The sequence below is a fragment of the Solea senegalensis genome, linkage group LG4, assembly GCF_019176455.1.
Source record: "Solea senegalensis isolate Sse05_10M linkage group LG4, IFAPA_SoseM_1, whole genome shotgun sequence".
Classification (NCBI taxonomy): Eukaryota; Metazoa; Chordata; class Actinopteri; order Pleuronectiformes; family Soleidae; genus Solea; species Solea senegalensis.
The window spans coordinates 11,111,765-11,139,546 of record NC_058024.1 but is presented as its reverse complement, the minus strand read 5'-3'; the positions used below and the strand labels follow the sequence as shown (position 1 = coordinate 11,139,546).

The 27,782-nt window shown below is 41.2% G+C and overlaps 1 protein-coding gene across 6 annotated transcripts in view; it reads left to right on the top strand.

The window, feature by feature from the left end:
• chl1b (cell adhesion molecule L1-like b) overlaps positions 1 to 26,216 on the top strand; it is a 79,719-nt gene extending 53,503 nt beyond the window's left edge. For 4 of the 6 annotated variants that reach the window (XM_044024152.1, XM_044024150.1, XM_044024151.1 and 1 more), the window contains 16 exons: positions 1,123 to 1,289; positions 1,373 to 1,538; positions 1,659 to 1,783; positions 2,157 to 2,258; positions 2,579 to 2,776; positions 2,999 to 3,069; positions 3,856 to 4,078; positions 6,689 to 6,804; positions 7,041 to 7,245; positions 7,395 to 7,517; positions 12,955 to 13,134; positions 14,230 to 14,259; positions 15,721 to 15,792; positions 20,052 to 20,183; positions 21,578 to 21,650; positions 23,370 to 26,216. In XM_044024152.1, coding sequence (XP_043880087.1) covers positions 1,123 to 1,289; positions 1,373 to 1,538; positions 1,659 to 1,783; positions 2,157 to 2,258; positions 2,579 to 2,776; positions 2,999 to 3,069; positions 3,856 to 4,078; positions 6,689 to 6,804; positions 7,041 to 7,245; positions 7,395 to 7,517; positions 12,955 to 13,134; positions 14,230 to 14,259; positions 15,721 to 15,792; positions 20,052 to 20,183; positions 21,578 to 21,650; positions 23,370 to 23,574 — 2,188 coding nt within the window. In that variant the 3' untranslated portion in view covers positions 23,575 to 26,216. Of the gene's footprint in view, positions 1 to 1,122; positions 1,290 to 1,372; positions 1,539 to 1,658; positions 1,784 to 2,156; positions 2,259 to 2,578; positions 2,777 to 2,998; positions 3,070 to 3,855; positions 4,079 to 6,688; positions 6,805 to 7,040; positions 7,246 to 7,394; positions 7,518 to 12,954; positions 13,135 to 14,229; positions 14,260 to 15,720; positions 15,793 to 20,051; positions 20,184 to 21,577; positions 21,651 to 21,787; positions 21,859 to 23,369 lie in introns of all 6 variants that reach the window. The other 2 variants (XM_044024154.1, XM_044024153.1) reach the window with 2 other exon arrangements.
• Positions 26,217 to 27,782: the final 1,566 nt, after the last annotated feature.

Sequence of the window (27,782 nt, the reverse complement as noted above, 5' to 3'; positions counted from 1 at the left end):
ATCCCTTTGTGCACTGTTCCTCTGAGTCACCGACCTGCTGCTTCTGTAAAACACACCTGTCACTTAACAGGCATGTTATTTTCAGCAAATTTAATTTCATGTTCACAGTGTAGTGTTTATCCGTTGGGTTATTGCTTTTGTTGATTTATGCATAAAAAATGCTATGTAGAGATACAAATATTTACAAAACAAAAAATGAATGGGTTATTCAGTGGTCAAATATAATTGGAAATATGTTTTACAGCAGTTTGATTCAGTTGCACAATCATAATTTAGGCACGTTTCCAAAACAATACATAGATCCATCAGATGTCCCAAGTACAATTCACTTACTAATGGCTTCCTCATTAGCCAGCAGGTCACCGACATCACTCATCCAAACCAGGTCTGCAAAAAGTCCCCCAGACCTTTTTAAAATTGCCTTGTTTACTCATCATTTATGTTCTCTTTCATTGTTGGACACTTCCCTCATCCATGGCCTTATACTCAGGCATCAACAAGGCATTTTTGTCCAGAGAACCGCTGGTCACGAGATATTAATCTATTTTTACTTCTGTAAACACCAGAGATGGTTGTGTGGAACAATCCAGCAGATCAGCAGTTAATATTCACCTAAATCATCTTTCTTTTCCATTCTGATGCTCAGTTTGAACTTACAGTTATAGTTTTTTGTGCAACACTTACAATGACACGCGTACATTTTACATCGCAGAAGTGTTAACTTGTATGTACCTACCTTTATCCCATCACCAAATATTTCCATATTTGCTGTGTTGTATACAATGTTCTGGATGTTCTCAGCACAACACGAGAATACGTCTGGCTTTAAACACCATTTCCATCACCGTCTGCTGTTCATCATCCTTCTATTTATTTAAAATGTGTATTTTGTATATTCTTTTGAACTGATGTATGTTTTTACTCTGCTTTAACTCATCTGTTAGACTGTTCCATAATTTAATCCCTGAGATTGAAACGCGTTTTCCCTCTGTCTTGACCTGTTGTCTACATGCCTAAATGACTTGAGTTGCTACCATGTGATCACCTAACAAAGTGGTCATGGAGTGTATGTGTTTTTATCCATTATTAAAATGCAAAAGTATTTTCTACTATGTTTTCCAGGAGCAAAGATGACTCCTCTGAATCTGTGGAGGGTCCCAGATTTACGGTTCACGATAATGGGTCCCTGGAGATCTACAGTGTTGAGAAAGACGACACGGGCCAGTACACGTGTTTGGCTAAAAACATCGAGGGCTCCTCTGCCATTGACGCTATGCTCTATGTGAAAGGTAAACTGCACATTGCCATGCAACAGTGCTTGCGGCGCCCCACAGTCCTCGAGGTGTATCTAACACAGTCTTCTCCATGGTAGATCCCACGAGCATCGTCATGGCCCCGGAGGACCAGCAGATCTTAATAGGTACCACGGCCCAGCTCTCATGCCTGGCAAAGTATGACAAGTCCTTCAGCAACGACTTTGAGCTCCTGTGGGAAAAAGATGATATAGAGTTAGCCCTTAACTACACCGAGAATTCAAGGTGGGATACTTGATTTTATTTCTTCTTTTTTTTTTTTTTTTCTTGCAGACTCACCGGAGAGTCGTTGTACTCTCTTCCATTTCATCACTCAATATTGTGTCTCCATCTTTCTGTCAACAGATACTTAGTGGAGGATGGTATCCTTCACATTATCAATGTCAGCCAAGGGGACCAGGGTGTGTACACATGTGTGGCAAGAACCCCGGTGGACCAAGTCACGGCCTCAGCGCTGCTCATGGTCTTAGGTGAGCTAACATGTGAACAGTATTTCTCGCTGCAGAGTCAAAGGATCGGGAGCAGCGTTAATGTATGACCCAGTCACACGCGGATCGATATGTCAGGAAGCCAAAGCAGCGCATGCACTCGCACACTGTAGCTTAATTAGCGCAGTGTAGTGCTGTGTCTGTGAGACACTGTCAACCTCCTTAAGTCTAAACTAAACAGTGGAAGCCCATGCATCCATGAAGCTTGTTCCACATCCGTTTGTGTTTGGCTGTTGATTTCATTGAACATTCCTTCCGTTGGCCTTTTTATCTTTTTTTTTTTTTCTGTCACTGCACACATTGATGTGCCTGCGATTTTTCATGTGGTTGTGTTGTCGATTTGATGTTTTGTCAGATGCCCCCGATGCGCCTGAAAACTTGATGCTGTCTGAATACAAGAGCAAAAGCGTGAAACTGAAATGGATCCCTGGGGACGATCACAACAGCTCCATCACAGGTAAAAGTAGCATTCATATGCACAGGTGTCAGTATAGTAGCGTATTCATAGTACGCGTTGGATAAATGCGTCGCGCAGTGGCTGGTTTTCATATGACATACACATCTAGGGCGTCACTGCGCGCTGAAAGATTAGATTGACGGCGTCTTTCAAAAATGAGTCTATTATTGATTCATCCAGGCGTGACTTATGATGAGGCTCTCTGAGGAATATACAGGCACAGAGCAAAGTTTGAAGACTTTTCCCTCACAGCTGGTGGTTAGATAAGCAGTTCCATTGGCAAGAGCCACAGCGCTGATTGTCTCTCCACCTTTCTACAGAGTTTATCATCGAGTACGAGGAAAACCAGTGGGAGCCTGGCAACTGGAAGGAGCTGCTTCGAGTACCCGGGAACCACAACTCGGCCATGCTTAAACTCCACGGTCACGTCGACTATTGCTTCCGCGTGTCTGGAGTTAACGCTGTGGGGAAGGGCCCTCCCAGTGAGCCCACAGAGAGATACAAAACAGTCCCAGCAGGTCTGAGGCTTCCTCCCTTCCCTTATTGTTTATTATACTTTTTGATAAGCTCCTCCAGGCCACTTGAGCTGCCAACACTGCAGCCCTGTGAAGTTTCGAAACACTCAGACCTGCTACATAATTGATTCTACTCTTGTTGAAAATCTGCTCTGCTGTGTGCCTATTTCACTGGAGATTTATTCCACTATGCTGACAAAATCTATATCCCCTCTTTTTCCACAGCCCCCGATAAGAACCCTGAAAATATCAAAATCGAGGGTCATTTACCACACGAAATGGATATCAACTGGGAGGTAAGGAAAGGAGTTTGGTCTTTTATTATCCTCTCACAGTAGATTCTGTAATGGGTATCACCCTTGCAAAGTGAATTATTCACATCCATCATAGCTTTTGGAAGTCAAAGATATTCTCTAAAAGAATAGAGATAATATTTTATCAGTGTTCAATAAGCAATTACCAATAGGAATGTAAGAAATGGAATTTGCCCACTTTTGATGTTTCATTTTGTGTTTCAAATCTTTAGAAAGGCCATATTCTGGCGTCGCTATGAAAGGTGCTCATTTTCTTTGATTTGAAAGAGAAAGGAGGGCCCGTGAAAGTGAACATTTTTCTTTTAATGCGTACAGTAATAAATTCAGCTTCATTGTCGAAAGATGAATCTCTCCTTCACTTATTATCTGGCCGCCTTGTCATGAATCCTGGATTCATGAGCTCTCCCGCTGTTAATGATTCGTCTTCGTAGAAAAAGGGTGTCTCATTCTATTTCTCACGGTCAGACTTTTGTGAGGAGATAAATCTTTTCATCTGTGAAGACATATACCAAGTGAAGACATATACCAGGCTTTATATTAAAGAAAAGCCTTTCTGCAAGACCAGGTCAATTGTTCCATTGTTTTAATAGAGAGAGGGATAGAATTCTGCCAGTGATCCAAACGCAGTTCACTGGTCTAGCTTGTCATCTTAATCCCACAGAGGCAGTGACATTGAGCAGTGAAGCGCCTTATGCAACGGTGAACGTCAGTCTGAAACTCTTCACACTAGTGTTCTTCCTTTTTTGTGCCCACTTGCATTCGCCTCAGCCCTTGTTGCCCATCGAGCACAATGGTCCTGGCCTTGAGTATAAGGTGAGCTATAGACGACAAGACGTGGACGAGGACTGGAAGGAGCACGTCGTCAAGAGACACTCATTCGTGGTGAAGAACACTCCCACCTTTGTTCCCTACGAGATCAAGATCCAAGCCAAGAACCATCAGGGATGGGGCCCCGAGCCCAAGATAGTGGCCGGCTACTCAGGAGAGGATTGTGAGTATAGCTTCTTTGTAACTGCCTTGTGAACATGTCGAACGCCGAACTACTAAAGATTCTGATATTTCCCCCGGGAGTTAGTAGAGCTAAATGGAGAGTGTATATTGGACATAAATTCATTAAGTGCGAAGAAATGCAACTCCTAAAGTGAAATGTAACCTCACTTGGCTCAATAATGTCAAGGGTTGGGTTTGCTGCTGCAGCTTTATCTGGTCTAATGTGACCAGCAGCTCGTAGGTAGTAATGCAAGTCAGCGGACACAAAGAAAAAACAGTTGTGTGGACAGTTAACTGACAGGCTCCTCCACTGGTTCTTTTATCTACAGGTTAACCATAAAGGACAGTTTATTGCAGTTTAGTTTTTATTTCAGTTGACCAGAAATGTTACATTTATAGTTTTATAAGTTTAGTTTTGATGTGATATGATATCTTCAAAACAATGTTTGCTTTTTCCAACTGGGACCTACAGTTTGTAAACTGCTTGTTTTCCCACAACAAAATCCATAGAGAAAATGGACATTTTTGACTTGTTGGGAGACAAGAGCTGCTGACGTGTTTGTTTAGTTGATGTTACTTGGGCGAATCAGAATGGTTCACAATGGACGTTAAAAACTGTATGGATACAAAATAAGTCATTTGACCTTGTAATGGTTGCAGTCGTGTGTCAACAACTGTTTACCATGACCATGAATATTTTCACTATGGACTTTGGTGCAGTTTAACATCGAGATAAAGTAGCAAGAGAGATATCATATAGACTTACAGAGGAGCATGTTTTTATTAACGGAGCCTTTTATGAAGTGGCTCAAATCTGTTCCTTGTGTGCCCACGTCGGCAACCATCAGCAGGAGCTGTGTCTCAATCGGTTGCCTGCACAACGCTGTCAGCAGAGGCTATACATTAGTACCTGATACAACTCAAGTACCCTTTTAATCAAAAACCTATGATTACACATTTGTTTATAAGGTGGTTTGTGGTTGGCTTTTCTTAGTCAAATATGATGTCATGTTAATCTGCTTGATGTGCCATTTCTTTAACAATTATAACAACTATAAGCTTAATAATAGTGTTGGTCTTGAGACATGAACTAAACATTTGAGAAATGCTGCTATAACACAATTCCAATAGACAAACAAAATATTTTTAATTAACTTTTGATGAGAAAACTTGACCAAAGCTAAACCGATGAATTTTTTTTCTTGTTGCTATTTCCCATGGAGGGGAGATTCCAGATCGTCCAGCTGGATATGTCTGAAGTTTACTGACGTGAACTTAAATGGTTTTCTGGGAATTAGAAGATCGAATTGCACAAAACGTCACACTCACCTCCTGGCTTCCATTCGGAGCTGCCAAAGTGCAAAGTAGCCAGCGTCGCTTCATTATATGTGATGTTTACAGAGAAAGATGTGGTTTCAGATCAAAATGTGCAAATGTGATTAAGTTTAAACCTAATTTGAGAATGAGGAGACGTTTAAAAGTTCCAAGTTTGTGTTCTACAGCAATAATATCTGGATTATACCGGCAGTGTGAACACTGTCATCTGTTAACATGGGTGTGGAAATTAAAAACATGACAGAATGCAGCTATGTTGCACACACCATGTGTCTACTGTGAATCAGGCCTAACACTTTCATAATGAAATGCAAGCTATTTCCACACTCCTCTGTTTATGTTAGTGGTAGTGATTTTCACACTACTCTGGTGTTTAAGAGCCAAAATCCAGAGGTTTAAGATTTTCAGGGCCATTCACATGTTTTTTTCAATTGAGATGAGGGGATGCGGTCATGATGTCCATCCACTACAATGTGCATCTGTTTATTTATAAAAAGCCAACATTTTTGAACGTGGCAGACACTATCAGTGTATCTTTTGATACTCGGCCAAAGAAGTAGGTGAAACTGGTATTTGTTTACTCTGAAATTAGCTTTGAAAGGAGCGAATGCATCCAGATTTTTCTTTTTTTTTTTAGAGTGCTGATGATTCATTGTTTTTGTTATTTTTGTTATTCTTAGTTGTTGTTTCACATTGTGGTATTTTCTGAAACGAAGCAAACTGAGAGTCTACAGCAGCTTGTGCGTGCTCAGTGTACCTGACTAGTCACCTGATATATGTTTGCAGGTGTGTTAGTATGTAACACACCTGCAAAGCTGAAAAACTTGTCTGGATGCAGATTGTTAGTTTGAAAATGCCATTTTCAAAAAAAAACAGCATGCGGATGAAGCCACGATCTTTATAGAGCCTTCCTCTACTTCCTGTGTTCAGCTTTCTTCTGGACTTGCCCCACGGAGGTCACCTCAGGTCATGACACTTCTCACTGTAGTGTCCTTGCTCTAATGTGGTGTTAGAAACTGCTGTATTTACTTACCCCTTATTCTCCATTAGTCCCTTATTTTGTATTGATTGACTGATCAATACCCAGTGCGTGTTCCTTTAAATAGCTGATCTCCAAATGTATCTACAGTATGTGTTTCGTATTTTTTGTCTTTTAATAATTACAAAATAGTAACTTTCAGGAACATTATTTTAAGTTCCCTCCCACACTGCTCTGCTTTCCCCTTTGACTCATTTTCAGTTGACTGTGAAGTCTAATGTGTGTTTGCCTTTGCAGTTCCCTCTGCTGCGCCTGATGATGTTGCTGTGGAAGTGATGAACAGCACGCTGGTCAAGGTTAGCTGGATGCGTGTACACAAGGACAAGCTACATGGACATCTGGGAGGCTACAGGGTAACACTTTAAAAACAGATCTTTGCTTTTAGACACAGTTTAAAAGGAATGACCCTGACCTTGCCCTCAGCGTTTGCATTTCTCACCCCACTCTCTTGTCCTTTGCTCGGGCAGCTTGATGGTCTCTTTGCTGAAGACACCAGAAAAGAAAGATTAATAATAACTTAATCAGGACCTCAATTTGTATGATGTACACGTTGATGTCTTTGAGTGTGTGACGGTCTGTAACGTTGTAGATAAACTGGTGGCGTCTGCGCAGCCTGGTGGACTCAAAGAAAAACCACGGAGACAAAAACACGCTGACATTCCCCGGGGACCGGAACCACGGCACGATACCGGGACTAACTCCTTTCTCCGAATACAGTCTCATTGTCATGACCTTCAACGGGCGGGGCAACGGCCCCGGCAGCCATCCCGTCAACTTCAAAACCCCAGAGGGAGGTGAGTTTGTGGAAAAACAGCATGAAGTCTATTGATTCGCCACTACTGAAGAGAAAATCTAATAATAGCCAAGGAAACTGGGTTGCAGAATCCAACCAAATGCTTACTGTGTGTGTGTGTGTGTTTGTTGCCTTCTTTTGCCCTCACAGTCCCGGAGAAAAATCCTGTTTTCAGGGTCACAGATGTTCAGAAACACACCGTCTCCCTGGTCTGGGCCCCACCACTGGAGCCTAATGGGATTCTTACTGGGTACCTCCTCGAGTATCAGCTCAGTACGTATATCTGTGTCTCATCCTTAAACACTTACAGTGTCTACATTGTTTGACGCAGTAGCCTTGCTACCAAAACATAGTTTTCCCCTTGAGTTTAACAAATGTTCACATCTCAGTAATCAAATCTTCTTTACCAATGTCATGTAAATGTATGAAATGATCTAAGTCGCCTCACTGTTTTATACGCACAGCTTCTTCCTCCGTAGGTGAGATTTCAGTGGCAGCAACAAACAAAGTGGTAACAAAACATGTGCAGTTTAAACACAAGTGTGTGCAGTGCTCATTGAGCGTATCAGTGAAAGAACGGTGATTTATCTTAGACTCACGGGTGATTGTCTAATCCATGATCCTGGGCATGGAAGCAAAAATCATTGTGCGGCTCAAACAGGGTCACAGTGAGGTCAGAGTGTGTGTATAGGAAACCTGTCAGGGTGACGTCTCCTGCCCTGTGTGTCCCAATCTTGGCCAAACTAGTGCTGACCAAGGCCTCCGTGTCACAGGCTGTTAAGGTCCAGTGTTACTAACTCTATACTGTCTGCAGGAGAACGTCTTGAGTTTGGCTTACAGTCTTCAGGGGATAGCATCACTTATCACGTCACATGCAAACATTCACTTAGCCTTTTATGACTTTAAACAAAAGTCATAACGGAGCTTAACATCTAACTTTTAACAGCGCTTCAGCGCCACATTTCCCGGCTAATTGACTTTGATTTGGCGGCTGCACAAGAGGGCCAAGTGTCATACGCTATTTCAAGGGGGAGGACGTTTTCATTGTGCCCCAGCCATAAAGCTGATGGACTCCTTGAAGTGTGACTCGGTTTGAAGTCCTCTTGTAGGAAGCCAGGCGAGAAATGTTGAGGGGTATCGATGAATCATCAGTGACACAAGTGGAATCTCCGGCTGCAGGACAGCTGTTTGAGACGCACTACGCGCATCCTTAGAGCAGCCTTTTAATCGCTTCACGTTTCACAGGTTTCGCTATTATAATATTGTTTAACACATCAAGCATGTGGTAATAGGCTCCTTTAACAGGTCTAACTAAAGTGCTTTGAAATGTGAAACCTCTGATCATTGTGTCAAGTTGCCACAGAAGGAGATCAATGTTTTTTTTATATATACATCATGAAGCTTCCTTCACATGCACAAGCAAAGGCGGTGCCATTGTAGTGTGCATCTATTGCAATGAGATAAAAATATATACATTTTTTGGAATGCAGCATTTTGCGTCTATCTTTTCAAACTCGGGCCAAAGAATTAGGTCAAACTGGTCTTTGTCAGTTAAAAAATAATAAAAAGCTTTAAACCTCCATCATTCAGCCAAAGCTCCTGAATAATTTGCTGAATGAGAGGATGCACAGAGATTTGGATATTTTATTGTTTTGTTTTGTTTTGTTTTTTGCACCCACATTGATCAGCCAAGCTGCTGTGAGGGAAATGGGATCCTGACACTCCGCTGTCTTTGTTTGGATTTTTTTTTTGTTTTGATTCATGACTATTAAGGTATATTTAGAGAGATTGATTAAAATGTTTTCAGTTTTTTTATCTCTTTTAATAAAATTACAAATAGTTGCATTAACTCATTTATTTATTTTTTCCAATCAAAGAAGCAAATGTTCATGCCTCCTAGTTTTAAACAACTCGGGTCTTTCCACACATTTGTTACACGTTTTCAGAAGCTGCATGAGAACTGCTCACCAACTCAAAAGCCACGGACCCTACCAGTTACCTACAAGCTTGTCATAGCACTTGACAATTCAATCCAATCCAACTTTATTTATAAAGCATTTTAGAGACAACACAGTTGGCCAAAGTGCTGTACACAGACATGACAAAACATGAACTGTCCCACAAATGTCCATTTGGGCACTTTACTCTTATACATGCAATTTTGTTTCTAAAGGTAAAATTCTACGTACATGAGTTAAACTTATGTGAGGATTTTTAGCGATTGTGTGTGTACACATTGATGAATTTTAAAAGACCATTTTACTCTTTTACAGTGGAGTAACTTGCCATGAGAAGAACAATTTAAGTTTATATACACACACACACACACACACACACACACACACGGGTGGATAATGGCTACAATTAATTCTGTTTGGCTTCTCCTTTGGGCTAAACTCACTCTTTCGGTTGGTTGGGCAATTCACAGATTTCAGAGTCTTTGTTTATTCTACACTAAACGAGGCCAGCCCACTTGGCCCGGCAGGCTGAAGAATATTTGGACATATTGCTTTTCTGCAGCTTTCAGCCAGGTCACTCAATTGGCCCATTTAGACGTGGTATTAACATCCATCCTGTGTGACCCGATTACCAAAGTGTTCAGATCAAAGTTCAGTTGAAACGCACCCAAATTGCTTTCCTAATGCATCTTCAGATCCATATTCACCATTAAAACCACATTCAGTGTTGGCCTTGTATGCAAATGCATCCTCAGGATGCACGAAGGCCCGCCTCCTCATTTGACGCCGTCTGACACGCTGCACTTTGACAGTGAACTCAGAGGAGTGAAACATTTCTCACAGCCCATGTGTTTAGTTTTTTGTAGACACAGTATTAACCCCCGATCAACACGAAATTTCTTGTTCGTGTTGGTTCAAATCTTATTTCACGGTAGAGCTGCATGCATTGATTTACTCAGCCCCTCTCAACTTTTCTTTATAACTCTCTCTCTACTCATTGCTCTGGCTAATGAACAGACAACTTTAAAGCTGAAGTGTGTAACTTTTGGCGATTTTTGTTGTTGTTGTTGTTGATGATGATTTTATTATTCTGCTTCTGTTTGGTCTTTGCGAAGAGAAACAATGAAGCAACTATTTCCTGGTTGCTCGGTCAAGCAATACTTACAGACCTAACCGAGGGAGCGCTTGTGTGTATACAGCAGCAGAGCAGGGTTAGGAGGGGACGAGAAGCGTTTATCCCATCAAACCGCTGAACGAGTTTGTCACTGAGAAACTCAGAGAGCAGTATGTGGAGCTGGTGGAGCTCAATCAGCACTGTGTGATGTCATAGGTCATTCCTTTGAATGTAATGGATATTTGTTATATTTAAAAGTAACACACTACGGTTTTAACACTGTCTACTTGTGATTGTGTTTCTCTGGATGGATGTTATTACCAAGCCTGAACGGGGCCTATAAGATCATGTGCACCAGCGTCAGTGTGTCTGGATAAGTGAGAAAGAATCCATCCACAGAGAAGAAAGAGGATGTTTGTGGCCTCTTCTTGGCACCAGCTTGTATTGCATAATTTACCAGAAAAAGATCGCTTTTATTGTTTAAAAAAAATCACATGTCTGATCACAGTAGGTGGTACGCAGGAGGAAAAAGAGGTGTAGACCAATACATTCTTGTCGCTGTTTGCTACCAAAGAGACGTCGCACCTTTTCCACAGCAAAGGTCACCTCGAACACCTGCTGTGTTTGTTTTTGTTACAAAGAACATAAATGCCAGCGCTCTACCTACTTGCCTGGTGCTTTTTTTTTTAACGTACTGAAAAATGAGATCCCATCACGGCATAGTCAAAGTGCAGAAAACAACACGGCGATGTTCCACATGTGAATGTGCGGGATACAAATGCATGTGTTTGTTAAATTCAAATGAGGTTGAAAGGGGCATTTATCAAGAGAGAGAACAAAAAAAAGAGAGCAGCAAATAACAAGTCTTCAATCCTCAATAATGCCAAAAAAACGAAAACATGCAATTCAAACTGACAAGTGACATTTGCTTTCTTTGGCATTGGCGAAATGTCTTGTAATTGTCAGTGGGGCGTGTTTTCAAAGGCCAGTTTGTTGGAGGAGTTGCAGCTCTGAAACTGCACAAGCTGAACACTTGGTGTTTGGCAACGCTAAGTAAACAATTGAAATTAGATTTCTTTTGTTTGATGCTTTTAACAAATTAATTGTCCGTATCATGCTGGATAGATGAGAACGGGCATACATAACCTTCCTGTTGCCCGAATGACCACCCGCTCTAATGCCTGCAAAAATCCTGGTGACCACTGTACACTGTACTATGTCTAAAAGCTGCTGTGTTGCATTTTTATAAATTGCCATTTTTATTGCCAACACAGCAAAAGCCAGACCTGGCCCCTCGTAGTAAACACTTAAAGCTGCCGTGCATTACTTTTTAAATATAAATGCAGTATTCCCACACTGCACACGGCGTGATGTGCTTGACGGAGGGACGGCAGAAGCACAACAGTGACACTGGTAAAGGAAGACAAGAAGACGGCAGAGAAAAGTTAGAATATGGGCCGAGACTAATCCTTTCAGGCTCACCTGAGGAGTGGAGAAAGACTGATGTCACTGTCCGCCTCCTTGGGTGAAAATTATAAGAAGCGTCCAAGAAAAGTTTCCTCCTAACTATAGTCCTGATTCGTGCAGACAGCCTTTGTGTGAGTGTCACGAAGCAGGAGGAGACATGTCTTCCTCGGAGCAGCGTCCCTGTCACTCACTGCAAAAACTTAGTACATGTCCGTTTTTACTTCCAGCAGGTTGTTTTTAAGCTTGAGATGGAAACCCGCTAAGAAAAGTACATTTATTGTCTTTGATTCCCTTGTTCCATGTGCTCCTCGTTGGGTGGGAAGAGAGAGTAGTGATGTTAGCAGTATTTTAGAGACAGTGGTTAGACACTGGAGCTTAAATCACATGCTAGATAATTATTTTATAATTAACTTGAATGAAATTGTCACTGAAAGTAAACATAATAGTGAGTGTTGATCCACCGGCATAGAGAAAGTTGAATGAATGGAAACGGGGACAGCGCACAAATGATGAAGGCAAAAGATTGGGTATAATCGTTGAAAAATAAATGCAATGATGTATTTTATTTAAAAATGTGATGTAATTACAAAATAAAAAGCATTGGTTTACAGGCTTATTATAAGTGCAAACAAGATATAAGGACAAGACAGGATCTGAACTAACGGCCAATAGCAATTAAAAATAAGGTCACTTATTTCACCTTTTTGTGACTGTAATTTCAGTACAATTCAGATATGTGTATGCGTAGGGGCCGTTAGAATTGCTTTATATGTGTAGGGTGACGGGGGTGGGAGTGGAAATCGGTTAGCTCCGTAATTCTACGATGGAGTCTTCCAAAGTACATCATAAATTTAAGACTGTGACCAAAAGTACTTCATTTTCTTAATTTTTGAAATGAACACTACAGAAAACGACCAGGAGCAGCACTTAGTGTGATTTAATTAGCTAACTAAGGAAATTAAATGGCTTCATGTCACATGTTGAGGACAAGGACTTGAAAATGTGGGAGAAAGGTGTTTAGTAAAATGTGAGTGGGGATGAGGCATATAAAATGAAGTATATGTCATTACTACTGTCGTAGGCAGAGTCCGACATGTGCGGACATATTTTGACTGTACCCTGAGGTTCCTTAAGTTATTTTTCACCTTTTCTTTTTTTTTCTTACATCTAGTTAACGACACAGAAGAGGTGGGACCACTGCAGACGGTCGACATCAGCAACCCGATGACCACCAAGCGGATCCTGCGCGACTTGGAGCCCCTGAGCAAATACAAGTTCTACCTGCGCTCATGCACCACAGTGGGCTGCGGGCCTGTTGTTAGCGAGGAGTGCACGACCACCTTAGAAACAAGTGAGTGATGGGGGTGGGGGGTGTTGGTTGGTGCATATTAGGACACTCCTTTATGCGAGTGTGAATGAGTGAGCGAGAACGAGGTTTGCGTTCAGGCTGAGGTGACGAGGCCGTGTCACTGTTCGAAAATGGCATTGAACTTGCAGAATATGATACATTCCCGGGAGGCCAAGCATTTCATATCTCCTTTTAAGTCATTTTTGTGGATAAACAGTTGTATATGGGTGTCATGGAGGTTTTTCATTTCTCACCAGAGAGAAAGTGCCTATTGATTGTACAGAGAGCATGAGCTATGAAACAATCAGCTAAGAAAATAGCTTTTAGCAGGAGGCAAAGTGAAGATTTTGATGCTGAACGGTGTAATCATGAAGAAGTCGGTGGCTTAGTAATCATAATGAGCCGGCTTGTAGCGTGTAATCTTTTCCTTTCAATTACATGTCGTTTCTTGTGAGTGAGGACTGCACACCATTTTCCAGCTGGCTCAAACTTAAGCCGAGCTCCTGAGTGATAGTGGCCACCGGTATGAACGGTCGGGCGGGAAATGAAATCGGAAAATGAATGTGGAGTCACCCGAGTGTCCCTTTGATGGGCCCACAGCAGGAGCCGCATACACACAAATTGTGTTTTTCAATAATTAATTAGCTCAACGTTATGTTGAAACACACTGCAGGTGCTAAATATGCAAGAAATAACTTGTTGTGGAAGAAGCACGATAAGAAAGCTCATTTTTGCTGAAGGGTAGGGTTTTTTTTTTGCATGCTGAAAAGCCAGAAAAATTGATAACAGTGAAAAGGACAATTTTACAACAATTTAATGTATTGAATTGCGGTTCAGTCCAGCGGTTGTGTGTCTTGTCTGTGTCTGTGTGTGTTTGCGCTGAGCGTTGTAGTTCTCTGTGCTAACTCTACTGTGCGCTCTCGCCATCACTCTCCTGCCACTAAAAAGAGCACTGCCGTCAGCATCACGTCTGATAATACCGCGCGTTATTATTCAAAATGTGTACGCGTGTGCGCTCGTGTAATCGTTTGCCTCGCAATGCAATGTTTGTCTGCTGCTTTGTCTGTTTCCTTGATTGTTCTCTGCTCTTCCCTGCAGCTTCCACTATGGCTTCCACTGTCGGCCTCAGTATGTAGATCTGTGTCTATGTAGAAACTGTAGCATGTCATACCCACACAAAAATATCAAATTGACATTTTTCGATGATATTTATTGATTGATTGATTTTCAGTGGGCTTCAGTTCGGCATATAATGCGTAATAGATTCAAAGGTGGTGGAGCATTACTGCACAACACCATCAAAACATTAAAGCACCAGTGTGTAGGATTTAGTGGTAATTAACTAGGGATATTGCCACCAACTGAATACCAGAATCAACATGGCAGAATCAATTGAAGTTTATAGCAAGGTAACAAAAACACCGCTATTCTTACATTTCAGGTTACAATAAAACAATGAAAATGTCATTTTAAAGGTCCGGTGTGTGTAGTGTCAGGAAACTACGGTGGCCCTGTTGTGGCTCTTTGTTTGCAAAGTAAGCTTCCACCTCAAAAGTCAAACATTTCAGAACATTAAGACCTCCTTAAACAGTGTTCTTTTTAAAAGGATGGTACACTTATACAAACATACCAGTGGTAGTAAATCAAATTTTCTGCCCATAAAAACATACTGTATTCCTTTTCTGTTTGTTGACCGAAGTGACGTCTACACACAAGACCTTTAACTAAGTTATTTAACAAAGTTCTCAACCTTTAATGACAGGCGGAGAACTATTTCTTCAACACTGACACATGCAGTACTGTAATTTTCTTGTCCTCTTTGGAATTGCAGATTTCTGAATCTCTATGTGGGTATGACATGTTTGACAGTCACTATGGAGCTCTGTCGGCAGGTAGTGAGTGCATGTTTAGATTTAGAAAATGTGGACAGGTATAAATGCTGCAAGCCTGAGTTATTCGTCAAGCCGTCGGTGTCATAACATCTTAGCACAGTTTATGTTTCCCGTACATTATCAAAAAATGCAAAACACTGTGTTCCCGCACAGATAATTGACCTTGTCTGCTGTTTGCCCTTGCCGTCAGCAGCGAGATCTGTGATGCCTCCTTTCATTAGAAAAATGTCAACTTCTCCTCAAAGATAAAGTTTGCGCTTTCCTCTCTAATAGTAATGGTAATGAGTCGCCTAATTATGAATTCACACTAATCTGGGCTCATTAGCGACTGTAAACGAATATTGACTTTTATCCTAGCAACAGCAGAGTCGGCGCAACACGTCTAACTCAAGCTGACGAATTAAATGAAGCCAGGAATGAAGATCAGACATGCCAAACATTCATCCTTCTCCCATTTAATGATGTGCAAAAAAGAAAATGGAGCTGCGGTTAAAAGGCAAGATCAGATTTATTCGTCTCAACATCTCACCTGGTGTATAAACACATGAAAAATGTCATTTTCTTTCTTCCTCAGATGATGTTTCTGTATGTAGTCACTAATTTTCGAGCTGAAAATGGCATGCGTGCTAACAGTAGAAGGTAGCGCCCGGGGCTCTATCCCCCAACTGATAACCACAAGATCTGTTTTTCTTTTCAGGCAAGTCAGCTTCCCCCACACCTCCACGCACTCCAAAGTCTCGAGTGACCAAACCCACTCGTTCCACCATAGGTAGAGCTGCAGCACATTCTCACACCACAGGCTTCAAACCATAAAGTCAAATAAAAGTTGGGAAATAAATAGAATCAAATACTTTTTTAGGTTCTAGGTTTTACAGCGAACCCATGGACCGTACAAATCGATATTCCGAAAAACAGAAATGAAATGTGTATTGTGCAGGCTAATAAGCTACTTTCCCTACATTTCATTTTCTGTATTCAATGTTTCCGTGTGTAAATTATGGGAAATTGTGACCTTAAACATTCCGGACGTTCTGCAAACCAAATTTAAAATATTGGAAGCACTGGCCTCTTCTCCCCAGACTCGAGACTTCCTTGCCAGGAAGTTCCCGAAAGATGGGAAACGAGGAGCTGTGCTGTTAGCCGCTGTTACGCTGTGTTCATGCACACACACATACTTGCACATTGCTACCTTGTCTTCTCTTTTATTTTTTGATAAATGAGAGATTGGTTGGCTGAAGCTTTATCGCATACCTGTCCATGGGAAAATAATCCACATTGATTCAATTTTCTCTCCTCTTTCAGCTCGGAATAAGCATTTTGTAGAAAATATTGAGTGTTTAAAGGTTTTTTTTTTTTTTTTAAAGATATTGTGATTTTATTTGCGATTTAGTCAAGTTTCACTTCAGTATTCATTGTGTCGTAGATACAACAACAAATGATGATGCGCTACCACACGACACAATCAAAATTGTACACTAAATTCTATACTAATACAAGGATTAATATGTGTTTATAAACTATAAGAGTTGCATTTCTATTACATGGTATAACAATCAAAAATACTGTAGAAGAATACAATTGCAGCCTTTTCCATTTTGCTATTTGCATTGTTTCAAATTGCGATTTCAATTTGAAAAACTACTGACACAGACCCTACTTTTGTTTCTCCTCCTCTTTTTTTAATTGTGACACTGTTATCAGTGAAACCTCTATTTCAATTGAACATCTTGTCTATAAGTGCAAGGAATTTAAACTGGTGCCGACTTTGACGTCGTTTGGATGGGATATCTGTGTGGCAGATATCTCACTAAAGTCACCACTTCTGTGCACGCATAATACACAATACACACAATAAAAATGCAAAAATTCTAAGACAATACACTGGCTAACTAGTAGTACCAAATATGTCCTTCCTCACTCTGACGTCTCATACGTTTACTATATCCTTTACGGGAGACATGGAAGTGATCGACTAGCGCCGTGAGTCATCGGCGAGGAGATTTGAGTGCGTTGTACATGTTATTGCCTGATCTAGTTCTCATTAAATGCAATCAATTGTCATTTTTTCAACAGTAAAGAGAACGATAGCATTTAAAGGCGACCAAAATGAAACGGCCTATTACTTTGAACGTAGACTTCCGTGGATTTAAGAGTGTGGGAAACATTTTGGCTCATGTAACTACACTACAACATTATATAACATTAGTGTCTATATATTGTAATCTTTCATGCACTTAATTTTGTATTTCATATGCCTTTGGTTTCCAGTGGCTCCAAGAGTTGGACTGTAGACTATTAGCTCTGCTTCATTGTTTGTTATAAGACAAGTGGATGCTAATGAAAAAGCTGGTTTTAATTTCACTGCTGTACCACGGGGAAATCTTGGATTCTAGATCCATAACCTGATGCGAGCGCGGAGTCGATTGAAAGAGACAAATATGTCTAATTGTCAGTGATTGATTTCTTGGGCCCCAGTCCCTCTGTACACGGCATGATATTGACCCAACCGTCACCTGACATTTCCATGTAATCTTCAACTGTGTAAACAGCAACACAAGCTCTGGGAGAAGAAGTCGTCCAGGGCAACAGCTGAGCCGAGTGACGGCAGCGAGGAGAAATGTCCTCCTGAGCTTCATCAGTGAGGTGTGAACTCATACTGGGAGGGTAATATGCACAGGACACAGAGATAAGTGGATAAGTGGAAGCTGTAGAGAGCTCCTATATCAGAATATTTCCCAGCCTCCACTTCCATACGAGTCGTCCTGACTTTGAAGGGGGCGTCTTCCAGAGCATGGACTCCCCGCTGGGCGAGCAGCTGCTTTGTGCCGCATTTAATAGCAAGCCGAGAAATGTCGTGACAAAACCACAGCCGACAGCCTTTGAGATATTTTTAGTACGGCGGTCCATGTCAGTTGAAGTCATCACACAGCTCTCATAATTGGAATTACCATAGTTGGGGACTAATCCATCAACATTAGTCTGAGGGTGTCATGTGCAGCGGTTGGGGTGGGCAGTGGCACCGCAGACGCAGGTGTCCTTGTGTGCTGAATTATCACCTGAGCAAATAACACACCTGAGCTGGAGATGCAGTGGAAGATTTGCATGTTTGCCATGGGGAAATGAAGTGGATTGTGCTTTGTTGACTCGCTGAGACAGCTGCTGTAAAACCACACTAATGATGCATATCATTCACCACGTTTATTAGATTTTCCCTTTCTCTTCTGTTCAGTTTCAAGAGGCGCGTTTCGCGTCGTGACTTATTGGAAGCTTTGAATTGCTTTAAGAGCAAATAACATAACTAAAAAAAGATATGTGATCATAAAAGAGAGCGTTAATAATTGAGTACTCAAAGGAAATAGAACCAGAACTACAACTCTCAAGTGTGGATGCTGACTTGTTTTTCTTGAACATAATTTAACATTTACTGTGTTTTTCTTCGTTCACATTTTTAGATTAAGCTATTTTTTGTACAATTTTTATTATTATGTAAAACGTTATTTATTTATTTAATTATATATCCAAGCAAAGATGTTTACTATCTTTTGGTTTTCAGCTTCTTCCCTTTGTTTAATTTGTACAGGCAGATTCATAGACACTGCCTTTGAGTCTTTTGGTCTTTTTATAGGTCATTTATGGATTAAATAATGAAAAAAATGGACTCCAGATAACAAGCAAACAAATATTTGTGTTTGATCGTTAACCCTTAAAGATCTTTTTATTCTTCACCTTTAAAAAAAGTTTCCACGTCCACATCGCTCCTGTCGAGTGTGCTGTCGAGGGTGTGTGTGTGTGTGTGTGTGTGTGTCCCCTCCTGTCTATATAATTGATATGTCCTTACAATAACGTCAGACGTGTGCTCGCCTCCTCCACAGAAGGGGAAGAATAACGTCTTTCGTCTCATAATGACAACACTCACTAACTGTGCCATGAGGACTTTGACCTGTTTTGACCAGTTCTTCCTGACTATTTCTCTTCCTTCTTCTCTCATTACTCCATCACTTCTGTGCCTGGTTAAATGTCAGCTCAGCTGTTAGTGACCGGTTTGCAAATATCAGGATATCTGAAGGAGAACATGTCTTTATATTGTATATATGAACAACTGAATGCTCATGTTATCCATATCACTGACAGGCTTTAATGAGTTGCATGAGTTACACTGTGCAACTCATGCCTTTAGAAGCTGGCTTGAGAATTATAGAATACTTGAAGATGTTGCACAGGTGAGGAGGGAAACCAAAATGATGGAAGCATATTACAGTCACCTTTATTTTTCTGAATTACCAAGCAAAGCTTTCAGTAAATAATAAGAATAAGAACAATATTTTTTTCTAAAAAAAATGATATTATGCTCAGTTTTTTTTTTTTATATATATATTCAACTCTATCTTTCTAAAGCACCAAGCAATGTTTTCAATAAATATTTTTTTTGAATTTGGTTGTATTATTTAATATTTCTGTGACAATAATCTTCAGGTATTTTTCTGAATCAAGAAGATATGTTAGATAATTGTTGTTGTTTTTTTTTAAAAAAGAAAGAAAAGACATTTTCAAAACAAAGTTTTACTTAAAGTACCCACTTTTGGTATAACCTTGGTTATATGATGGCAAAACAGGTGCTTTTTTTTTTCTTTTTCATTATTATCTCTGCAATTCAGAAAAAACGAGTTTTTTATAAACATTTTCCGGTCAGGTGAATGCAGTATACGTCTGTACACAACAGCATGAATTGATTTTAAAAAAGAGAAAGAAGGGGAAAACATTGCCCTTCAAGGCATCAGTAGAATCTTAGCCCCACAGACTCACTGTGGGGGATTTTAATATGTGGGCAGCATTTCTTCGTTGATTAATTAGACAAGCAGGATTAGCTGTTTAATATTAACACTGGCCTGTTTCCATCAGTTGCAAAGCGCCCACGCCGCCGTCTGCGGTTGCATCAGATAGACTTTGTCAATGTAAACATTCAATCAAATGTCGGGATGAAAAGGCCAAGGTGTGTCAAAGTCACCGGGACTGTTGTTGTCTCCTCAGGTTTGGCCAGCATCCATGGAGGAATATCCACCCAGGGCTGGTTTATCGGCCTGATGAGCGCCATTGCTCTGCTCATACTCATTGTGTTGATCGCCTGCTTTGTCAACAGAAATAAAGGCGGGAAGTATTCCGGTAGGTGCTCACACACACACACACACATATCACCTTGCTTAAATAATAATAGCTGCACAGAGCGTCATTATTTTCCAATTTCCCTGTTTGTTGCTATGAAAGAACTGATCAATTTATCCTGGGAGCCTTTACAAGAATACCTGCATGTAAGCTGATATGTGTTTCTTTTCCCCAGACCTCCGAATTATTTTAATGCAAATTTATACATAAAAATAGGCTTTTGTATTGATAGGAAAATGAGCCTTTCTATACTGTGCGTGTGTGTGTGGAGCATTTGAATGTGACATCATTTAGACACGCAGCTTTTTCCCCGGCCACAATCTAAACAAAGTGCAGCGCACAGCGAGACAAGATGCAAATGCTGCGCACGGGGCGGCCGCCATGACGAGCGCTGTGGTATCTCAGCGATGGGCCTCCTGTTGTGGACATGAGGGTCCTGATCAGCTTTATTATTCACAGCTAATGGCCATCAGGTTGTCGTCTGAGCAACGATGGCTTCACTTGTCAGCGGGGGGAAAAAAAAAAGAAAGAAGAGAGAGAAGCTGCTATGTCCCTTGTTTTCTCATTAAGTTCTCATTATCGCCCATTGCTCGATCAACCTCCTTTTTCACACGCTTGCTCCGTGTGTTTTCTTCCCTATCACTCTGCAAATAGGAAAATAGCATTTTAAATCTCGCTGTTCCAAGTGATTATTGTATTTTTTTAGAAAATAATAACATTTATTTTGATTTTATGTAGAATTACATGCATTTTTTTAAATGTACTTTTGGTCATTTTTGTTGAAGGTGTGATATCCTGTCTCTCTTTGGTCTGAATAGAAATGATGTAGCATTTTTTTGTCAAGCAATACTATCAGACCTGAGCATTTCCGTATGTGTACACAGGGAAAAGGTGCTGAACTACTTTCACCGCTAAAACTGTTTGAAAACCGTCACCCCGCTTTACTAGCACAGTGTTATTGTCGCCTCTGTGTGTTCTTGACATAAGGCAAATCACTCCCTCTGCACAGTATGGTAATGTTGCCGAGTGACACAAGATCTAAAAACTGCCTTACTGAGAAACACGGGGAGAGTCGTGTGGAGTTGATTATTCATCTCTGTGTGACGCCATTTGACAGTGTTTTTCTTTATATTGTGAGTTGCACACCACTGTTTTAAATCAGAATGTTTACACAACACACAACTGAGATTTTACACCAAAAAATACATCGAAATGTACATTTATGTTAGCTATCTCGGTGACCTTTCATCCAGTGAATAAGTGCAGGGAATAAGGGAGCGAGAATCTCGCTCGTTCAAATAACGTTTGCCAGTCAGGGGGAAACCGTGATTTTTATTGGTATCCATCTCCTGAGGAAACCACTGATATCTCCTCTTCATTTTCCTTGTGCACAGTAAAGGAAAAAGAAGACCTTCACCCAGACGTCGAGTCCCAGGGCATGAATGACGACACATTTTGCGAGTACAGGTAAGCGTAACAGCGGCAGCGCTATTTCACGCACAACAGTGTATGACTTTCTTCTTTTGCTAGCAGCTCTTTTCCATTAACTTCTCTCTGTAATTCTCTCTCTGTGCATTTCTCCTCTGGCTGAAATGACGACCCAGCGTGCGCGAGGTGCACGCGGCGCCCCACACCTCCTCTGTTCGAGACATTTGATGAACTGAGTAACTGGCATGTATGTGATGAACAGCGCTCGTGTCCCCTGAGCTGTTTACACATCAGTGTTGTCAGACTGTTAGCCTCCCTTTTATAGGACATCGTGATTGTAGCTTTGATGTTGTGTTGGTGTGAGATGTGTTCGATTTGGCGCCATAAAGACATCCACAGTGCAGCCATTTTCTGTCCTCGCGGAGCTAAATGCAGACTGCACAGTGCACAGCAGGAGGCTCGAACCAATCAGTGTAATTGAAAGCAGCTCATCTCCAGGGCAGTAATATCTGGCCACGTTTCATTAATCCTGTAGTGGTCCAATTCATAACAGTCTGCTGCAGCACAGAGCCCCAGTGTAATTCCACAATCTGCATCTGCACAACTAATGCTGATGTGATGAAGTCACAGAAAATTGTGACTGGACTTTTTTTGTTCAATTTGTCACAAATGTCTTTCCCGAGTTCGCGGTCGGGTCACCCTATTAAAATGGTAAATGACGCTAAAAAGTCCCAAAGAGAGGGAAAAAGCATGTAACAGCTACTGTCTCTTGGCTGAAGACTAGATTACGAGAGTCCAGTGCCAAGTAATAGGCTACATCCATACTATTATGTTTTCATATGAAAACAGCACTGTGAGATAAAAAAAACGATCTGCTTCCAAGGTATTTTCGCTCTGTATTATATACACACTCATGTCATAAACAACTGAAACACTAGTTTGTTGTCAGATTATCTTTTAGGCGCATATTTGTCGGTGTATTTGCGGCGTAGAGAGTTGTCGCCAGTACTGTAGTAGCAATCGCACCACTGAAGGGACTCGCATGCATAAAATAGCCAATAGGCGCACCCACTTTCTCTGAAAACAGATCGTATCGCTTGATTTAGACTATGCTGAAAACTTATTATGAAATTATTCAACAACAACGCAGAGAAAGTCCCGTACACAGTCTCGGTGTTGGTCTGATAGTGATCAAAATCCCTTGAATCTGAATCTGGTTCTATGTAAAGCTCTTACAGCACAGTCTTGTAGGGGGCGTCACATTTTGTATCGCCAGATTTTAACCACGAGCCCTTGTAACTCGGTTTCAAGTGGAAAGGGGCAAAGGTTAAGGTTAAAGGCTGAATGACAATTTTAAGAACATCTGTCTTCTGACCAGCAGAGAGTTTGGAAAGTTAGTTACTATTAAAAACGAATCCAGTAAAAGTACATAGTTTGTAAAAGTGCATTTCAGGACAAACACAGTGTGCGGTTTCAGTCTCAGCACCATTTTATTGTCCCCTTCAGTGTTTCCTCACTGTGGCGGATGCTCTGGTGCATGCAGGGAGAAGCACTGATAATTGTCTCAGCAGGTGCATCAGTGAGATCATTTCCAATTGGTCAGCCAGAGGAAAACACTAATGCCAATCACAGTGGCTCATCGGGAGAAAGGCGGCGATAGCTCACGCCCGCAGCCCGCTCGTCTCTCCGTAAGCTGCGGGCGTGAAGCCATGGGCGAAATGAGACGACTCTCAAATCCACTCTTCCCTTTTCATGCAGCGACAACGACGAGAAGCCGCTGAAGGGCAGCCAGCGCTCGCTGAGCAGGGAGATCAAGGCGGCGGACAGCGGGGACAGCCTGGTCGACTACGGCGACGAGGACGCTCAGTTCAACGAGGACGGCTCCTTCATCGGCGAGTACGCGGGCCGAAAGGAGAAGAGGGTTTCCGCTGAGATCAAAGCCACCACTCAGACCCCGGCGTGAGGAGCAAACATCTGTCTTTTCTCCTCCACACAACCGCTTTCATTCAAACCCCCCCGGGACGAAACAAAACACAGACAGACATTATCCACACTGAGCGCACGTTTTGTGTCAAATGTGATGTGTCGTCGCCAACTGCACACTGCACACTGCACACTTCTCATTGTATTAAGCTCTGTTTTGTCAAAGTTGCAACAACATTCCTGAAAAAAAAGAAAAAAAAGGTGTATATACAGTGTATATTCTACGTGTGGAGTGTCTTTTTTTTTATAATTATTATCACACAAACCATTTATAGGGCTTTGATTTTTTTCTTTCCATGACTTCAGCTGTATTTCTGTCTGTAGAAAACGAGTTCACTCTCCATCCTGCAGCAGACCACACGCGGTATCACGTGGATATTTTTCCAGTTGGAGCAAATATTACTGACCTTTTTGTATTTGAAATGGATACAGTAAATATGTTGTAAGATGTGTATAAAGGTTGCTTATTAACTTATTTTTTTTCCAGTGGTTTTATACCTGACAAGATAACCAGAAAGTTGACATATCATTTTATATCACAAGCATCGAGTCTTGAACCATAAACCTCCCTGTGATGTTAGAGGAAATTGTAATTTAGTCGTTATACTTTGCTTATGAACATTTAGAGCTATTGGACAGTGTAAACTGCAAAAGAAATGACTGTGTTTTGTAAGACTTCTCTATCACTGGTCATTACAGTATGTTCCTGAGTATACGTTAATAAGAAAATGACAATTTATTCCAGTTTATAGACGATTGATGTGAAATGTCTCACACGTGTAACCCCCTATTTCTGGTTTTGGTGTCACAGTTTTATACAAAATGTTTGACATAATTTGGGAAATACACAAGTTGCTTCCTTGACAGGGAACGCATGAGACGGTTGATACCAGTCTGGTGTCTGTGTTTCTGAATATGGTGTATTGGTGTCCACTCGCGCGCGCCATGCTTTATTGTCCTCGGAATGGGAACATAATTCACAAAATCTACATCATGTTCTATTGGGAAGAAGAAGAAGAGCTGAAACTAGTGATTGAGACCATTAACTCCTCAGGGACATTTTTACTGACTGATGTTGTTGTGACTCTGGGTTGTCCTCAGTAAGCAAAGTAGAGGACGACACTGACACTGAGACATTTCTATTTCTGGACATAAGCAGACTATTCCAATCTTAACCAGTGAAGCAAGTTCATCAGAGCCTCATATAAAGTCTTAGTATGATAAAAAGAAGACACTGATAAACACCACTTGTGTCGGTTACAATAACAGACAGACGTGATGTCTAACAAAGCAAAATAGAAAATGGCATGTATTAAAAGAAACAAACAAACCGATAAACACAGGGAAGCTCAATGGATTATGACCGTTTTTACCGCTTTGTCTGATGAACAAAGTAAAGATGATATCAGATGTAAAGAGAAGAGCTGATCATTTTTCTTCACTGGAATTATTGATCCATGTGTGGAGTGTTTTTTTTTTTCTCCTACTAAATCACATCAGAGGCTTCTCAGCAGTCGGAGTCACAGCGTCAACACCGATTAATATCAGAGCTTGAAAAAACTTCAGATTTATTACGGGGGAAAATCAGGAATACTCAAGCATTTACTTCATGTGTGAAACTATTAGCTGTTTTTTTTTTATCAATCCTTTTTTTTTTTTTGTTCTGTCCGAATGACGATCTGGTTGGTTAGTGGTTAACTCAGTGACAGGCGTGTGTCCATTGTCACTGACCTAACCTTCTTCGGTTGGGTTTGGCAGATTAGAGTTTCAACATCCGTTACCATGGCGAAGCAGACGCAGCTTTGTAGGATCAAAAACCGCCGCATTCAACTTGACGCTATGTGGATAAACGCAAATCCTGCTTCATAGTACGGGCTTCAGCTGATACTTGTTGTTTCTCGCAGACACGGGAGTGCTATCAACCTGCTCATGGCAAGAAAGCATATTTTTCAAGAATTGAAACTGATACTCTTAGGGATGTACTGCTCTGCTGTCCAAACTCTATCCGTATTTGTGCAGAAACAGGTTAGAAAAAAATCGAATTTATATGCAGAAGCCTAGATATTGCGAATCCGCAGCATGGGTCATGAAATACAAGCATTTTGATAATCTTAAATATCTTTTCTTTTTCTTTCTTCTTACCAGAAATGTCCATATCTGTTAAGGCCCCTTTGCGGCACAGAAATCCTCTTATTAAACGTGTTTGCAATTCCAGATACATATGAACGTCAACAGGATGACGTCATCAGTGTTATAACTCAGATTTAGCTGCAGAGCCACAGAGGACGGCGAGTATTTTTAGGTTGAGTGGCTCTCGGCACTTTCAGGAAAACGTGAATTTCGGTGGAGAAGAAAGTTCCATCGTCCCTGTAATGGATCATATGGACTCTTGCGATCAGATTACTGTGATTGATCTGGCTGCATGTTTGTCATCCACCAACACTGCATTATTCCGTAGCGAGTGCTACCCCAGTCCTAACAAGCCTTACTCTGTTTATTCATTAGCACCGTGATCACAACAGTCTCCATGTTTTGTTTAAAAAAAGAAAATCATCCGTTGCATGGGAAACAAAACAATGTTATTTGGTGTTTTTGATGTCATTAAATTGCTTTACTTTCCTACACTGGTAATGGTCTGACTGTTTGGACACAGCCACCACAGACAGATATCATATATAACAACTCTATGTTATATAATTCATGTTTTTGATACGTAATGTATGGAGGTGGATTAAAAGCTGATTAATTCATGTCTAAGTGTCTGCTTTCCCTCCAGTCAGCTGTTAAATACGAGTGGAGGAAAGCAGTACAAAAAAAGTGTTAAGCACGCCCTCATTTACTCAGAATAAAAATGACAGATGTTTGACAAATTGTTCCCATCTGCAGCATGACTTGAACAAATGTAGTCCCTGGGTCAAGTCTCTGTCTGAGCTGAGCATCATGTTTGATTACTTTGGCTCCAGGAGAGAGAGAGACAGACAGAGAGAGTCACGAGAAATCAAAGGAGCGAGCTCCGACAGCCGCTGGATCAGGGAGTGAGAGTGGTAATCATGTCTGATGGTTGATAGTAGAGAGGGGAGAGTGTCACTGTGAGGGTTTTTCAGCGAACCGGTCACATCTGCCACAAATACCCTCTCATCACTCAGCGCGGTTTGGCTTTGGCTGCTGCTGTTCTCACATACGCGGTGACCTTCAGGCCACTGGGCAACCTCAGCTCTTTGGCAACCATGTGAAAAGCTGGATGTGCCTCTAGGAATGCAGTAAGTGTTTGTGACGGCTCCTCAAAAAGCAGGATTTTTTCTCGACAATCACTCCTCTCTTTTTTTTTTGTCTTTTCAGTCAAGCTGACTTCAATTTTGGTTTCCCCTCCGTTAAAAAAAGGTGTTATCGATCTCTCTATGTGCTCACGTTTACCATGGTCATCGTATGGCGCCCATTCACCACGTTTGGTAATCACATGATGTTACATTTGCAAATTGTGTTCCCATTTAGAGGAAAACAGACGACACCGGTGTGAGTGACAGCTGTTCGCAGGTGATGCAAAAGATCAACATGACGCCGTAATTAGAGGCTTCAACGTGGGAATTCCGATGCTAATGAGTGACGTGGCGACGCAACCTGTTACATCTTTAGCTGTGAAAGTGTTTGCTGAAATGTTGTGGTGCCACAAAATTACATTTTTATGAAGTCAGTGCACCGCTCCCTTTCCCAAGTGCATCAGGGAACTGAAAGGATTTACAAATACTTTCTCACAACTCTGGGTTTATTTAGCTTCTGATCCAAAACACGTATTTACTGTGACACTGCAAACCCTGCACCGTGTTACACACACTGTACCTGTTCTATATTTAAATTCAAATGTCATAAACCCTGAGATGAAAGAGCGGGGATTTAGAAGTACACACTTAAAGGATGTGCATCGTGCCTGTTGTCATAGATGGGGGTACATATGCAGCTACTGTGCCAAACATGAAAGACTCAGCACTAAAATATATGAAGACACGCTGAGTCACACACACACACACACACACACAGTCCATCAGACCTGTACCACTTTGCTATTGCATTAGCAGGAGCTTTTAATCTGTGTCTTCAAGTCTGTACAGTAGAGTCTTTGATGTGCTTTAGCTTTCTGTGAGCAACATCCCATTCTACTGGGTATGAAAGACTGCAGGCGTCTTTTCTTCT